This window comes from Lycorma delicatula, chromosome 4, assembly GCF_047948215.1.
Source record: "Lycorma delicatula isolate Av1 chromosome 4, ASM4794821v1, whole genome shotgun sequence".
NCBI classification, from domain to species: domain Eukaryota; kingdom Metazoa; phylum Arthropoda; class Insecta; order Hemiptera; family Fulgoridae; genus Lycorma; species Lycorma delicatula.
The window spans coordinates 213569198-213588165 of NC_134458.1; the positions used below are offsets into that span (position 1 = coordinate 213569198).

At 28.4% G+C, this 18968-nt stretch overlaps 1 protein-coding gene across 3 annotated transcripts in view; it reads right to left on the reverse strand.

Annotated features, from left to right (window-relative positions):
* nmo (serine/threonine-protein kinase nemo) overlaps nt 1-18968 on the reverse strand; it is a 262878-nt gene that overhangs the window by 17674 nt on the left and 226236 nt on the right. For all 3 annotated transcript variants that reach the window (XR_012755996.1, XM_075362115.1, XM_075362116.1), the window contains exons 5-8: nt 9459-9544; nt 8227-8436; nt 5770-5958; nt 1860-2061 (exon numbers count right to left, since the gene is read on the reverse strand). Coding sequence is in view for 2 of the 3 variants with exons in the window: in XM_075362115.1 (XP_075218230.1) it covers nt 1860-2061; nt 5770-5958; nt 8227-8436; nt 9459-9544 (687 nt within the window). In the remaining variant the exon portion in view is untranslated. The remainder of the gene's footprint in view (nt 1-1859; nt 2062-5769; nt 5959-8226; nt 8437-9458; nt 9545-18968) is intronic.

The window sequence follows — 18968 nt, forward strand, 5'->3', positions numbered from 1 at the left end:
GTGATATCTTATGATTTTTGACCTGAAAAATCAAATAAAATAGGTCCCAGAACCATACCTGCAATAGTTTTTGAGAAATCTGGGATGAAAACTAATAAACTGAAATAAAAAACCCTGTTTTTTCCGTTTGACATACAATAACTTTGTGAAGTGGGTAATTAACACATAGATTTTTTAACAAAACTTGTGGAGAATTTAATTCTGAAAAAAATGGTATAAAGTAAGTTGAATAAAACAAAGAGAACTTAGAAAAATTCGAATTTTATTTGGAAACAGTAAAAAAGACTAAACATGCATTATACATACTAGTTTATAATAAATTTTCAAAAATAAGCCTGCCATTTTCAACACATTTATTGTAACACTTCTGCACTACTTTTGTTGCTCTTTTTAGTATTTTTGTTTTGTATACAACATTTTTCATCAATCCCCAGATAAAAAAATGTAAACGTAATCTTGGTGGTCAGGAATGTGGACCTCCACAACCAATCCATTTCTCAGGGAAATGATGATTTGAGTGACTGGAAATGGCACAAGAGAAGTGGGGAGGCGCACTATCATGCTGGAGATATAATTTGTGTCTCTGTGCTAGAGGAACATCTTCAAGCAGCTGCAATAATTCTTTTTGAAGAAAGTGCAAGTAAATCTCAGCATTTAAGTGACCAAGTTTTAGACTATTTATAAATAGTCCAAACAGCTGATTGTGAAGAAGACCGCACCATACATTGACTCTAAATTGGTATTGAAAATTGCCTTTTACCGTTTCATGAGGATTTACTTTTGCCCATGTATACTGATTGTATAAGTTGTCGACACCATCTTGAAATTTGCCTTATCAATAAGCAAAACATAGAGTTGTCAATTTGTATTCCACCAGTTGCAAGTTTGTTTCAAGCGAAGTAAACCATCTCCTGGGTGAAGATGTTGAACTGGCTGTTTATGATGAGGATAAAACTTGTTTCGTTTAAGCATCCTCCAAACATCAAATACGAAACTCCGATCCACTTAGAAGGACGACATGTACTGACACTCAGACTTTGCTGAACTTCATCCATAATAATTTCAGCAATAACAGCGTCATGTTGGACAGACACGTCATAGTTGGTACAAATACTTGGTAGTGAACCTGTTTCCCAAGATTGCGAAGTCACACAAATTGTTTTGGGATCTGGAATCCTGCAATTCGGAAAACAGATTTCTAACTCTGCTGCAGCCATTACACACACCCAAAATGAATACTGTATTAATATATTCCTCTGTTGTAAATAAGTACGACAATACTTCAACAGCAAACCGATCATGTTCAAACTAAAATTCACAGAAAACCTTCACTAACCACAGCAGCACCCGATATACTTAATGTACCTTACAGAATGATTTAAACACTAATACAGTATTGCGCATTGATGATCAGCTGTTGTTATTTTATTGCCAATTTTGAAATAATAATTTTCAAATAAATTATTGTATTTCTGTCATTCCTAAGAAAGTTATTACCAAGTATTTTTATTTATTTACAATTTTTATTTTACAATTGTTGTGTAATTTCCAGTTTTTTATATTTTTTATTAGCAATTTTTAACAGTTAAATTTTGTTTTTACAAATTTTTCACATCACCAAAAAAAATTTGGTTTTTGTTAACATTAAATAAATAAACGAACACTTCAGTTCATTCATTGAGAATAAATAGCAACAATATTGTATAATATTTCAACCATAAAATCTTGCTTAAAAAAACAATTTACAACAAAACAATCTATTTTGTTGAAGAATAATTAGAGTATAATAAATAAGAGTAATGAATGATAAATTTAATAGATATACATAATAAAACATAGGCATTTCATTACAAACAGACCTTTAACTTGTTGTACTGAGGTAAGTTTCTTTTCCCATAAATCATCAAAAACATGAGGTGTCACTGGTTCAAAATCAACAGTATATTGACGAAGAGCATTAGATGTTGTATAACAACATTTACACATACATGAATGATAACGCAGTCTACCTTCATCCAGATATGGGTGCGCCAGAGCATCTACCACAGTAATGCGTTTATCCTATAAGAAAATAAAGTGCATTATAATACTATAACAGAAAGCATCTTTAATTTAGACCTAAAACACTACTTCTGAATAGACTAATGACAAGTAGAATGAAAAGACTAAACGTGAAGAATAATTTTAATCAACTATATTACGTAGATCATAAAGATAAATAAAATACTTGAATGATAGTCAAGATGTGTTTAATACATTTAGTGTTCCTTGTGTCATAATCATGCAGGCAGATACATCCTTAGATTAATAAATACTACTAAAGGAAAAACATGCTGCAGCAAAAGATTAAAAAAAAATCATTCAGTAAACAGTACACAGTTATAATTGCTGTATTTTTTAATGTCTGTAACTTTCCTGTATGTTACTTTTGATACTTCATTCACAACATGAGATATTAAAAAAGAAAAGTCCCCGAAATGGTTTTTATAATTTTTTGTACATGATCTAATAATCAAAAGAGTATACTCTACTTCAGAGTACTTTCTTCTTTTGAGATCTTATGTACAGATCTCTTTGGGATTTGATGTACAGATCCCAAAGGCTACTCTCACTCCTGGAAACAGTCCAAGTAGGCTTTTTCAGGACTGCTGCTCATGTCCTCAACACCTATAATTTTTTTTTATTTTATAAGATCATCTCAAATTATTTTCCTTTCAAAAAGATTTCAGTTTAGGAAAAAATAAACATCTGCTGAAGCAAAGTCAGTCAAACGGGTGGCTGGGGAAACATAACTGTCTTTAATTTTTGCTAAAAAGGTATGAAACATGATCAGTGTGTGAACTGGCACTCATGTCTAGGACAAACTTTGCAGCAAGCAATTTAGATCCACTGCTCATGAATACAGTTTAAATTTTACAAAATACATACATACACTCATAAACACATAGTTGTAATTCAATGAATAACCACAACAGGACGACAGTTGAAGGCAAATACTAATTCACCTAAAAGATGCCACTGCATGATACCACTTACTGAGCAATACTATGCCTTCATGTTGGCATGTTTAAAAAGTTCAAAAAGTTTTTGAATATACCTTGATATTATATTATTTGAAGCAAAATTCATTTCTGTAATAATTAGCTATCAAATACACACATTATAGCTTTGATTCCAATACTTTTGAAAATAAAAAAATGCACAATAATGAATGATATGATTCATTCTTATAATTAGAATATTTTTATTTAGAAAAAAAATCTGAAGAATAATGAATCAGGACTGAAGTATGCTGTTTGTAATAAAACTTCTTCATGATATATATTTGAAGAAATATTCATTTCTATTATAATTAGCTACCATATACACACATTATGCTCTGCAAAAGAAAATTGCATCCAGCATGTTGACTCTAATGGTCTACAGGAACCACTTTATTAAACACAGCTATGGTAGTTGGCATCTTCCTTCTACCTTCATCTTAAATTTCAAAGGAAGAAATTTGTATACTTATGATGGATTCTATAACCAGCAGATTTCAAGAAAATGCTGTTTACCACCTACATCAGGAAAAACCTTAGTACAACTGACAAAAGAAAGTACCTGTTAAACAAAAAAAAGTCATAAGCTCACCATAGGATACGATAAAAAAAGTTATTTCATACATAAAATATTTTTCAAATTTTTTTCTTTAGAAAAATTATGGTTGTGTGATCTGTATTTTAAAGCAAAACTGTGACTAGTAATGAAAAGAGAACATATGGATCCTTGTATTACCAATACTACTTACAGATAGCAAACTTGATAAATAATGAAAAAAACAAATTACGGGTACAGCAGGAATCCAAGGAGAGAAGTATAATTAAAATAAGAATGGACAGGATAAGAAACAGTAAATTAAGAAGGAGAATAAAAGTCAAAGATGTCATCAAAAATAAAAAACTGAAATGGAGTCTGGATAAACTGAAAATGGAGACATGTATACCCAGTTTGAACACAAATGGTCAGAACAACAGAATGGACTCAATATGATAACGAAGTTGTCTATATAAAAAGGAAACAGAGTATCAAAAATCCAAATGAAAATTAAGAAGAATCTTGCTGGAGAATCCAAGTTTAGTCACAGAGGCAAGAATTGAAAATGTTGATACAGCCCATTATGCAATAATTGGTCATTAAAAGCTACAACAACAATAATAATAATAATAACAAAAATCATGATAATATTACTTATTAAATCAAACCTGGGACTTATATGCCAACTACTACACCTACTAACAAAGTTATAAAGGAAACCATTCTGTACAGAATAAAATGAATATCGATAGACTTACATTCAAATGAAATTACCAATAAATTTTTAATGAATTTCCTTCACTTCTTTACTAAAATATACCTACTATTATAAATAGAAAAGGCTTTAAAATTTTATAACTTACAGTTAAGGCTGGTTCCATACAGTCTATTGATTACAAGGAAGTAGAGGTGGTAATGAATATATAATAGTTCTTTTACAAAAATACACTAAATATATGAGTATCTAAATGAATTTATTAACATTTTAATAAAAAATTGAAAATTAATTCTGTAATTAAAGACAAATCATTAACATATCAAAAAAAATTAAACTACCTTTCCCTTCAACAATGATACACATCATATAATAATTTAAATAGTGCTAGAATGAATCACTAATAAAAATAAATTTTAATTTTGTGAGACAATACTATTTATTAGAAATAAATAAACTTGCCCCATTGAAAACACAAATTTCTAAGCCAATTCAATTAGCACTAAAGAATGTACTGGAAATCCTTAAGATATAATGCAGGGTAAATGGCCTTTGATACCTTTCATTCATGAATTAACTTACTCCAATTTGTATTATTACAACTTCCCTAAAACATTCTCTTAACCAAAACCACAAGCCCCTGAATCACCATAAGATGCTAAACAAACTGTTGATCAGATATGTATTGCATATTTGTAAGTAAAAAATGCTTGATGTACCAGGAATCTTCATATAATTTAATGCTTATTCAAGCAACTGTCAATTCCCTATATATTTCTATTTGTGAGAAGATCAGGAGTCTTCAATAAATCTTTACTCCTGACAGTTGGATTGGGGCAAGCTCAAGAAAGGCACGCACTAAAACAGAGCGTTGAAAACAAGCCAACATGATGAAGTTATTAGAATCTGATGACCTCTAAAACTTATTTTCCTCTGAAATCTTCGAGGCTGTGGATTATTAATGAAAACTCTCACAGCATTAAAGAAAAATAAAAACTTGGAAAGATATGTAGAGGATAGTCTTAAATCTAAAATTGTACAGGCCACCTAAAATTCAACTTTTAATTATAGTAAGAGGGATTTTACAGAGGGCATAGAGATTTGATGTTTAGGAAATAAAATAAGAATAAGAAATTTTCAAGATATTCATTATGTAATAATCTCTTCATTCAGAAAAGTGAAACTAAATTATGTGACTTTTTTCATTTTTTTATGTAACAATCTGTCCTCTTACAGTGAGTCACTGATGGAATCACATCCATTGAGACTTCAAGCCATATAGAATACTAAAATGGTAAGTATCTTCAAAGAAGTAGCAACACAAGCAGACACCAACTCCTGAACCAAAGGAAATAAGAACAATAATATGGAAAAGGAGGCTAACAAAATATCATAACATATAAGATGTAATATTATATTTTTATCGTCTTTAAAGACATTAATACATTTAACAACAAACATTAAAATGAAATACTTACTGGATCAAAGACTAACATCTGACAAAGTAAATGTACTGCTTCATGTGTAGCCTGTGTAGATAAAGTATATAAAGCAGTTAAAGATGGTGGTTTAGCACGTTGTCTCATCATATGAGCACGTGCACCTTCACAAGCATGGCGCATGTCATCCAGCGACGGTGTTCCTAATAAATCTGTTATTAGTTCCAACTGCAATAAAAAGACATAAATTACCATTCTATCATACATAAACAGTACTACATTAAAATGCACAAACTTCTTTGAAACATAAACCTGAACAAAATGCTTCATTTGTTGGGTACTGCCGTAAATAAAATGGTTATTGGGTTTTTACCAGGGACAAGATCTTGAAATAACATAAAGTTAATTAATATTCCTTTTAGAATGTATCCATTCCCTTAAGGATACGAAACAAAAATTAGAATGAAAAATATTCATAAACCAAAAACATTTTAAGGAAAAAGTTGACCCGCATGATAAACGAGTAAATCAAATATGTACATAGATACAATTCAATTCTTCAGCATAGATCATATCCTACACTATCAAACTGATTTCTGTGTATTGTAGAATGATATTTATAAGATAAATAATTAAAATATAAAACCCACTTACCAGCAATCATTTAATGCTTCCTAGCACTTTCGGAAATGAATTCCATCTTCAGGAACTTAGATTTTTTTTTATTAACTAAAACTTTGTTGTCATGAGTAGAATTATGAAATGTTAATGTTAAGTATGTAAAATCTATAAAGGTGGTCGTCATGTATTAAAATTGCATTGACTTAATGTCCTGTAATAATGAATGTCTCAACTGATGATGAATGACGCAATTTTAACACATGACGACCACCTTTATACATTTTACACACTTTACATAACAATTGTACTCATGACAACAAAGTTTTAGTTAATAAAAATAAATAAAAAATTTAAGTTCCTGAAGATTGAATTCGTTTCCAAAAGCACTAGGATGCATTAAAAGATTGTTGGTAAGCGGGTTTTATATTTTTATTATTTATTGTATAATCATAGGCCTACCAATGGACCATGTTTAGTAAAAAAAAAAATGATGATATAAGTCTCGTACAGATCAAGAATGGATCTTGAAAACACCTTAGTGGAATACATAGAAAAGTAAAGATATACACATAGAAAAAGGTGAGAGGTGAGGTGTGGATGAAATAAAATTTGGCTGGAGAATGAGACTGCAATGCATGAAAGTTAAGACGAAGATGTTGAAAAAGGTGAATACATATAGCAGACAGTGTTCAGTAACAAATAAGAAGAAACACTGATTATTCTTTAATAAACATAATTTTTTTTTAATTTTTACTTTTATGTGCAATTGATAGTGTACCGCAATAAAAAGTAAAGTATTGTACAGTAACTAGAGAGAAGAGACTACCAGCTAACCACTGAAAAATGTAGTACATGTTTATCGGTGTAAATTAATTAAGGTTAACTAGTGAAAATGTGCAATTCATATATTATTTATTTTGTGTTTATTGAATAAATTATTCCATATGTTTTAATGTTATAAAAAACATTTCAACAAAACAGACATAAAAGAATACACTAACATCTTTTAAAATTACTCTTTAAATTATCATTTTTATTAATCAATTTCAAAATTAAAAACATCAACCACCTAATTTGGCACTTGCTTCAAAATTTAAACAATGATAAAATAATTTCAAAATTAACCTAAAATTTCCTTTCCTTATTTCCGAAATAATAAAGGAAAATAAAAAAGGAAATAAAATGATACATTATAAAATGATAATAAGTTCAATTAATAGATAAAACTTAAAATGCTTGTTTAACTAAAAATGAAACATTTTTTATCATAGGATTAATCTTATTGAAATCTAACAAATAAATACTAGATTAATCTAATAAGTAAATACAGAAGTAAAATAAATAAAAGAGACTGGTCAATTGTTCTCATGCTATAAATTCCACTTCCACTTTATAAAAGAACACATACATTTCATCCATAAAAAAAAAGATGATAGGAATGTGTCTTTTGAACGTTATTCAGAAGGGATAATGGTTTTAGACCTATATCATATTTAATATTATTTAACTTTTTTTATGAGCCAGATAATTCATTTAAAATGTTTCAATTTCTCATAAATCTGCTACAAATACTTTATATCAGCTTAAGAATTAGCTAAAATATAATCAGCTAAAGTATTTGCAAATAAATTGGAATTTTTCATACATACATAACTTAAAAATGAATACACATGCATAAATAAGTAACTTAAATATAATGTACCATTTCATCGAACAATATTTAATTTAGTCTAATAATATAGTAAATCAATATTTAAAACCACAAATAGTTTTTTCTGTGAATTGTTTTAATTGACATTTTTCATTAAAACTTATTGATATTTACTGTATAACACCCAATACCCCATCGTACATTAAATTGCTAGTAAATATTACCTGTTGAACAGGACTTTGCGCCTGAAATAATATTCGTCGTCCAAGTAATTCACCAAATATACAACCAACACTCCATACATCAACAGCGGCTGAGTAATGTCGTGCACCCATTAATATCTCAGGTGCTCTGTAATACTGCGTCACAACCTCTTGTGTCATGTGTTTACACTGATCTGGTTCTTCTACTCTTGCCAAACCAAAGTCACAAATCTAAACAAAAAGAAAAAATTACAATACAAATTAAATTATCACAACCATTTTAATTTTATTTACAAACATTGTATACCACAAAACATCTCTAAGGAACATTCCTGCTCAGCATCAAACTCTAAAAGTTAATTTTATATATGAAATTTTATACAAAATGATCCCTAATAAATAAATAACACCTTATCTGGCATATCAAATGTTTTGAATCGCTGCAAAACTTCTCATTGGAATACTGGGATTATGAATTCCAACTCATAAACATTTTTCCTATAAGCATTTTAATAAATACTTTGCTCATTTGAACATAGTTTAATTCAGTTTGTTGATCAAATTATCATCATAAAATAAATTAATTAACAACTATTGCAATGACAGCTTTCACTAGTAGTTGTTTAATCTTCAAAACATTACATAAATAAGAAATTTTTTTTTTTGTTGTGAAGGTTGTAATTTGGTTAAAACCAATATGTTGATTCTTGACACTTGTTGTATGTTGATTCTTTACTCATTGTAATTTTATTATATGTAAAATGATTTTTGTTTACTACTCTGAATATCATAAACATCATTAATACTTCAGGAATAATTACTGCTGATAAACAAGCAACAAATAAACCAGTAAATAAAAAAGATTACTTTTTATTTTTATTTTTTTTACTTTTTGAACATAAATTACATTGATTTTTCATCAAACAATATAGATAATTATTACATAATAATATGAAAAATTATGATCTCTTTACTAAATCATTGTCTTAAACAAGAGTTATTACTCTGCAATTTTTTCCAACTAAATGTGGAGTCTCTAAACGGTGACAGTCTTCTCAATCATATACTAACTCTCCAACTCAAAATCTTTTTAAATTCTTTATTCTCCCATCTTTTCTTTGGTACACTGCTTTTCCTTTACCCCTGCACCCACTTAAGTGCCTCCTGCTTAAATGCCTAATGTGTAAAGCTGGTCCTCATAAACTTTACTGAAATTCAAAAATAAAAATATAACAAGTATAAAAGAAACTCACCTTTAATACACAGTTGCTATTAACCAATAAATTACCAGGCTTTATATCTCTATGCAGTATTCTTGCTGAATGTAAATATTTTAACCCTGTAAAATAAAAATTTCAATATATTAATATTTTAACTATTTCACATGCATGTAATAATAATAATAATAATAATAACAGCATTAAAAATACATAAACTTTAAATATTTAAAATGAAACTACAACATATTTTATTGAACACCCACGAATAAAAAAATTAAATCATTTATTATATACATTACACTTTAAATTTTTGACAAAGAAAATCATAAATATTACTTTATTATTTTTTATTTTATCTTTTAATGCAATTTTAATGACATTACACTGATTTCATTTAGAAAAAAAATATTTATTACCACGAAAATCTCCTTTATTATTTTGGTGACTATAATTCAAAAAGCTGTAATCCCAAATAGTTTAAAATGTCTTTTCTATGGTCAATCATTCCATTGAGGACATCATTAACTGAAATCCCAGCAGGAAAAATAAGCTCAAAAAACAGTAATTCGAATCTTATATTAACATTAATTATCCTTTAACACCATTTAAACTTAAGCCCTGAGAAACCAAAGAACAGTTTCAATAACATCAATACAGTAACGGTAATATCTTATAATCACTCACTTATCTAATGGATGATTTCTATTACAAAAGGTACATTTATCTTTACAAAATCAAATGACATGTGATAATAAATCTATATAAATCAATGTAAATTTTAAGAAATAAAAATTCATCCCTATTAATTGGTATTCAAAGGTAAGGATTATCAGTAATAACAGTAGATTTGAATGCATTTTAATGATTTTCCAATTTATCATTCAAGTTATTTCAGTTCTAATATCATCCATTTGTTTGAAAGCCCTAAGCAAGGGCCTGATTCACCTATATAGAACAGCTGCTCTTAAATAAAATTATAATACTTGAAAAAGTAATTAATTATTTCCCTTCTTTTATCCCCTTCCGCGCACGCACACACACACACACATACACACAAATCATGCACGCTTTTCTAAGCGTTAAAATAATACAGTTTTAAATCTTTAATTGAAATTATATAAACACCATTGGATCAAACAGATTTAAACATGTTTATACTTTGATGGAAATAGCTCTATCAATTTTTTTTTCTTTAAGTGGTTAGAACCAATACAGAGACACTAATATTTTGAAAACAAGTCAACACTTATTCATTTGCCTAAACCCTTAATGGCAATCCACATAAATATGGTAAATGAAATGATAGAAAGATTTCTTTTTAAAAATTTATAAAATTTTATTCTAATTATTTTAAATTTGTATAAGGAAGAAACAATAAAACAACTGAAAGAAAAATTTGAGAAGTAAATTACAGTATATAAATAAAAAATACAAATATTTAGATTCACTAATGATATTGTTATTTTGTTTGAATCAGAAATGGGTTGGAAGAGATAATAAATGGTATAGATTAAATACCGTGGGACTAGTTTTACCCGAAGGAGGATTATGAAGCCCAATTTTACCTGAAGACAAATCAGCCATCAGACTTTTTGTGCATTCAGGAAACCCCTTGAATCTCTAGATGGTCTGCAAGTAGCCCCCCTACCAGATACCAAGGATCCATTGACTTCTCAACTCAAGATGGGATCAAGGATAAGGAATAGGGTTGGGTGATGAAAAGGGGACACATTCAAAGAGAAAGTAGAAAAGAGGAAAACAAAATTAAGAAATGTGTTGGAAAGGAAGATAATGAAGTTAATATTACTACAATAGAACAACGAATTATATCAGAGGAATACATCGTTGACATCAGATCGGCTAATTTTTCTATTAGATAATAAAATATTTACTACTGTCTTTATGTGGTAATAAAATATCACATAAAGGGCAGGTGAGGTAAAAGATAAAAGCATGTGACATACTAATAAAAGCATATGTGTAATATATATATATATATTTTTTTTCTTTACTAGGCATTAAGGCAAATTAAGCCATCCAGGATTAGTGAATTTGTTTCAAGAAGGAAATGTAAAGATTAAAAACAATAAAAGAAGCCAAAGGTTAGAACATACGATCCAGATAACTGAAGATGTAAGAGATATGTAAAAGGTAGGCAATTGGCAAAAAATTGAAAGAATGGAAAAACGTATCAAACCAGTCAAACAACTATACTAAAAAACATTGCATTTACTGCAATAAAAATTTTTTTTTTTTACAAGTTAATTTGTAAAAATAACATTTTTAATTAATTGATTTTTTACTACATAAAGCAAGAAAAATATTAATTTATAACCTTAATGCAATAAAACAGAGATATATATTTTTGTTAAATTCATTATTGACTAAAAAACATATTCCTCATCACCATGTCTGTTTAACTCCCCTAGGGGCTAGCAACTTGAAAGTTTTATTCTGTGATGGTGATACCAACTTAGAAAATATTTTTAGAAACTCACTCCCTTAGGAATTAAAGAGTAAGTCTTTTCCAACTATTGACATTTATCAGTAAGTCTAGGCATGGACTAGAAATTTAATACTGAGGTCTTTATGAACTAAAGTTATGGTAAGATACAAACATCTTTTGAAACTTTTTGTATAGATCATGTAGAATTTTTTTAAAAGGCTAAAAATATTTTCTTTTCATATAAATTTTTTCTAATAAAAAATAAATAATTTTACTTTCATAAAGAAATGAAAAACAACTGTGTGTGATTGTTTTTTAAATCAATAAAATAGGAGCAAAAAAATTTTATCGTAAAGATAATTTTGTAAAAGTTACATATCATAAGAACATGAAATGGTTACCATCATCTTCCTTAAACAGATTTAAGTGAAGGGATATCTCTTTGATCGGTTTAAGATCTGACTCTGTATAATGGATATGTAAGAGGCTGTAATGTGCAATCTGAGTTATTTCAAAAAGTTAAGCGGGTTTTATGACAATTTTATTTTCATTGACGACTACCTAAACCAATACTTAATTTTTTGTCTATAGTTATTTTTATGGTATAATTAGAGGTAAAAAATTTACATTCCAATGACCCCTCTGTGGCAGAGTGTTGCATCTAAGCCTCTCAACCAGAAAGTCCTGGGTTCGAATCCCAGTCACGCAAGGCAATTTTTTTACGATACAAAATGTCAAATTTACATCCACAAGCTTCAAGCTTTCAAGTGTATGTAGTTAATTAATCAAAAAAAAACATTAAGTAAAAAATTAATTTGCGGTGTTTTTTAATTATTTTTATTTCATTAACTGTATTTTTATATTTAACTGTATTTCATTATAATTTTTTCTTTTATTTATATTTTAATGAAATTAGTATTTTTTTAAACATTTCCTCATAATTCACTGATGATGACTGTTTCACAATCAAAATGAACATTTAGACTATAAATGGATTTAATATTTTTCTAGTTTATTTTTTTGAAAAATTGTAACCGACATAAAATTAGTTGCAAATGTTAAAGTAACTTGAGTAACACTAAAAAACAGAAGCATTATGCAACAGTATAATCCATATGCCACGCATACTTCCTACACTAAGTGGAGATGATGTATATAATGCATACTTTAACAAAAAGATGACGCATGTTAATTTATTGCTTTATCATACCATTGTATTATGCATTACAACAATGAGAAAACCGATCTAAAATACAAGCACAGTTACTACGAACTACTTTTTCTGAGAGTAATGGTTCAAAACTCAGTCTCTGTTGTGAAGAGAGCAAATGTTTCACTTACTAGGGCAGCATATCATCTGCATTTTAGTGCATTTAACATACTGACTTATGACAGTTCAGTGAAAAAGGTAATGGAAAACCTCTTAATTTTTTTTTTTTTTTTTTAGTGCATTTAACATACTGACTTATGACAGTTCAGTGAAAAAGGTAATGGAAAACCTCTTAATTCCATCATTTTTCCAAATAAAAACATTGTATGGGGCTTGTTATTCTTGAGAATGGGTATTTTGTTTTAGGTAACTACTTGTATTTTGTATTAGGTCTCCTACAAATATTTGGGTAAAGCACTAAACAAACATTCAAATTAAATAAGATTAAACAACACATTCTACAATTGTTAGCTTTGTAATAGTAAAGAAACCTTATAAGAAAAATTTGTACATAATTTTTCAGCAGAAGTCTCTGAATGTTCTGATCCTACATAACACGACTTAATATAACATAAAGACTGCTATATCATACATAGGTTTTATAGACTTAAATATCCTAACTGTTAATCTATAACATTTATACAATAAATACATAACCACATAACTAATGAAAAATATCTTAGCATTAGTCACTCAACATTTTTTTTAAGTAACTTATGTTTTCATTTAAAACAGCATGCAATGAAAATAACTGAAAACTAATGTTCTATGGCACAATAATAAGTTTGCAAGAAAAACCAAGACTAAATCTGACTTTTACACTGAATAAAAACAACAAAAATGTTTAAAATACTTTAGAGTTGTGAGGGGAAAGGGATAAAATTATCGAACAAAGATTTATTTGGTGTTCACTTTTTTCAGAAACTGTAATACTATTATTAATTCTTTTTAAATTCATATGAAGTACTGCATACTTCATATTCACTACACCATATTAGTAGCATGCTTTGTCGATCAGATTTTATAGCAAGTGTTAAAAAAATACTAATGCTTTTTATTTATTCCGTTTCAACCATAATATTTTTCACATTTCATTATTTAAAAATCATTATTTTAAAACCAGTGTTCTATTAATTTATATTACAAGATTTTTAAAAATCATCTCAACTGGAAAAGAAGAAAATTTTATTTGATATGTAAATTACGTATCAAGTAATTAGTAATGAAGAGAAAAATATCTTTAAAACAACCATACAACAATAAATACTATGTTTTGATGCAAATGTATATATGTATGTTGATATCATATAAGTAATACCAGAACATGTATTCATGTAACAAAAAGAAAATTGTTTTCATAATTTAGATTTTAGAAAGAAAGGTTTGAACTGATTATTATCAAACAGGTACTTCCACCACTATTATCTTTTTTTTTTTGCAACCCCTCAATAGGAAACATGAATCCACAGACAGTCCCACAGAATATTCACTATCCTAAGTGGTTACATGATTGCTATTGGATGGCACCAATAGATGAAGGCAAAGCAGCAGCTAACACAATTCCCAAGATATATGTCTTGGTGAATGTGCGAAAGAGGGGTAGATAAACAAAAGACAATCAACCCGTATAGCAAATACCTTGGATCAGAACAGTTTATTGTTTTGCTCAGGACCATAATTAACAATAATTTAGAAACACCTTTACTTTTATTCACCTTGATATTATTATTTCCGTCCTTGTCTAGCAATTACATGTTTATACCAGAATCCAGCTGTTGATGAGAAAAATGGCCTGACTGGGATTTGAACCCACAACCCCTTCAAATGAAAGGCAGAGATGCTACCAATCTGCCATGAATGTTGGCATATTATAATTTAAAATTATTTTGTATCTTTTGAATTTCTGCCATTATCTGCTCTTCTCATTTTTATTATTTTAAACGTATTAAGATATTATAATTAATAGAAGTTATATAATTTAAATAACCACAAAATTTTTCTGTAAGCCCCTATTCATTAGAAATTATTGCAGATGATTATTATATTTATCGTCCAATAATCAGTAACAAAGTTTTGACAATCATATTCTCCATGGTTATAAAAAAATGACAAAACATGTATTACACAGTAAAAAGTATGTTTATTTCCTGGGAAAAAGTCATTATTGATTTACGGCTTAGCTAATCCTGATTTTTTTATATACAAAAAATTAGACTTTCATCAATTTCAAACTGTTGAACTTTCTCGCCTACTTAATGTAATTTGCTATACGGATACAAACATCACATAGTGTAATTTACTCTATTACATTCAACATGTTTAGTTTATTTCAAGTTTTCCCTGCAAATTTTAATAAGATTTAAAAAATAAGAATAAAATTTACTGAAAAATGCAATGTCATGAGCTGGTTAATACTTAATACTGTGACATTTACTTAATCACAAAAAATTGAATCTTTAGATGGGTAATGAAAAAGTTTGTAATTTTTATATTGTAATATTTAATTTCTGGCTGGATTACAGTTTGTCAGATGGTTTGTTCACACTCAAATCAAATATGTATCATATATATTGTTTCCTTTTGAAACCAAATGTACTATTTTATATTATTTTCAAAGCTATATTGCACTAAATATGCTAGAACCTTGAACTAGAATTGAACCAGCCATGCAAAATCATGAACAAGCATAATAATGGTTGACTGATAATGATGCTACTTTGTTCATGAGCAAAAGATTAACACAAAAAAATTATACGTCAAAAGAGTGAATATTCAAAACTTATTAATACCCAGTTAAAAAACAAACAACTGAAACTATTCAGATACATACACCTACATATTTCTTTTCAATTTACTCTAGACATATGTATTAATCAAAGTGTAAATAATGGTTCAAAATATTTCTGAAGTTCAGTCATTAAAATTTAACTGGCTAATAAAAAGACATTAATTCCAAGTTCAATTCCCAGTACCTATCAGTGTTTTGTTTTATTTATTTTACCTACACAATAATACATTTTCTGGTCATTAATATTAATTAATAATAAAAAACCTCTACAACAGACACTGCTCATAAAATTAAATTAATTCCTTACTCCACAACTTAAGTACTCTACAAGATAAAATATATAACACACACATAATACGAATGATAATATTTTATTTAAATATATATTAATGGCAAAACAAATTAATAAATACTTTAAAGTATTAATTAAATTGGTGTCTATTTTCTTTTCATGTTGCAAGTGCTTTTATGGTGTACACTATTTAATCAGACACCAAATATATATTTTTTTTAAACTTAAGATTTTAAAAATGTACTTAAGTATTGACTGATAAAGTACTGTGCTAGAAAAGCTGAAAATATTTGCAACAGAAAACAAAAATAAGACAGCTACTAACTAAATTATAATATTTATCAACAAATGATACACAGTCAAACAAACTTAAAATATTTTCTTTGGACCATAAAACTAGTTTACAATTAATAGTTTATCAGTACATTTAAATTAAGTTAGATTTCATGAGGAATAGGAAGACTAGATTTACCAACTAGGGCATCCAATCTAATAGTTTGACTGAATAACCACTGCATAGGACATGGGCCCCTTGGATAGTTTCACAAGCATAGAGACTACTTCAATTAGATTTAATAAATGTCTTGTATACTATTAAAAGGTGCCAAAATGTTACCAAGGATTAACGAGGAAGAAAGTTCTTCCAATCGAATTTATTCAAAAAAGGAATAAAGGCCATGATAAAGGGAAGGAACAGGTAAAGGACAACCAGTTGTCTGAGAAACCATCTTTGATTATTTAACAGTGAATGCTTCTATGATTAAATGAACTACTGGTACTAACCGTAACCAGTAATTCTTGGCTTACTATGTCACCAGTGCTGCAAGGCTATGTATAATAACCGATGTAAGACGATTGTGTTTATCATCTTTGTTCCAATAATTATTAAATAGCACACATTTCAAAAATATGAAGCACAGAAGTAATGCTACAAGAAACATGAATGGATCAAGCAGTGGACAGCTTACAAAAGAGCTTTCACTTAGATAAGTTGAAAAATATCTTATAAAGCTAAAATTACAAAATCTTTGTTGTAACTGTTAAACTCTATCAACTTCTAGCTTAACGAAAAGACAGACAATTTACATAAAATGGATAAAATATATGTATACTGCAGCATAAAAAGAAAGAGAGAATTATATATGTTTTTTTAAAGGCAAGATCCACTTTTTTTTATTTTATTTAAATTATTTTTTTGAGTGAAAATGGACTTAATAATTTACACATTAAAGACTTAGACAATAGAAGAAATTAATCTAAATATTCTTAAACACATAAGATTCTTAAGTTGTGCTAAGATTAAATTTTCACTAAGAGATGCATACAAAGAGGTAAAATTAAGAAGAGGATTGAGACAAGGAAATATTCCATCAACTAAAATCTCTATTGCGATATTAGAAAAGACCTTTATGAGTTTAGCCTAGCAGGGTAAAGGTATAAATATCCTCAGAGAATGGGTGAATACCCTAAAATTTGCGGATGATGTGGAAGGTGCTTGGAGGAAGTCCATGAAACGAAGAAAGAAATACTGCAGTAAACTAGAAAATTAGGCCATATGGCAAATTCAAGAAAAACAAAAATTATGTAGTTCACTTGTGAAAAAGGAAATGTTAAAATGAAGGGTGAAGAAGCAGAAAATATTATGAGAGTTTTGACTACTTACACCAAAGATTCAACGGAGATGAGCAACTATTAGAAGTCAATAGAAAAATTGGGATGGGACTGACAACATTTAACAACAAATACAAGCATATATTTTATCTGACATACAAATGGTAAATAAAACAATATTTTCCAAAATGTATGTGTATGTGTGTGCGCGCGCGCGCACGCATGCAGACACGGCAAGTATATGGCTTTGAAACTTGGATGCTGCCAAAGGAAATAATGCAGAAATTAAGAACAAGCATAAGATCATTGGCCACAAATATGACATGAATTGGTACACAAGATAAAAAAAAATAGTTGATGGCTTATGGAAGAAAAAAAATTTAAAGGCATAGGTAAGGTAAAATTCGAAAGAATACTAGACTGTGGATAATGGTGTTCTTTACAGATTGGGTTTCAATTAACCACACATCTCAGAAATGGTCGTCCTGAGACTGTACAAGACTACACTTCATTTACATTCATACATATCATCCTCATTCATCCTCTGTAATACCTTACAGTGGTTCTGGAGGCTAAACAGTAAAAGAAAGAAGGAATATTTGAGAGAAAAATGAAATGGGCAGGCCATATAGGAATGTCTGTAGATGAAAGATGGATGTTGAAAATATTAAATTGGTATCCAAGGCAGCTGAAGAGTAATAGGGCAAATGAGATGAAGCATTTAGGAGTAAGAGGAGAGACTTGGCAGAGACTGGCAAGAGATAGTAGAAATAGGGAATGGATGAAAAAAGTAATGTCAATGAATGGATTTATCAGGATTAGAAGATATACAAACAAGCTGTGGAAAAAACTGAATCAGATAAAAGAAAAATTATTTTGATTTATTAATTATTTTACTCTTAAACATTAAGTATTACTCTACAACCTTATAAGGTTACCAGTGTAGTGTGTTAACAAAGTTGTATGTATAATTTTGTTTATTTAATTTGAAAAATATTGTACAATAATATAAGAACAAATAAGCAATAAACGGTTTATTTTATTAACACTATTAATTAAAGTGAATAAAGTATACTGAACATTTAACTCTGTATGATACTTAGTTCTATTTTTTTTACTTATTTTTTTTATAATTACTTTATTACATAGTCTCAAAGCTTGTATGTAGGAAGATGAAACTGAAATGTTTTAGCTTA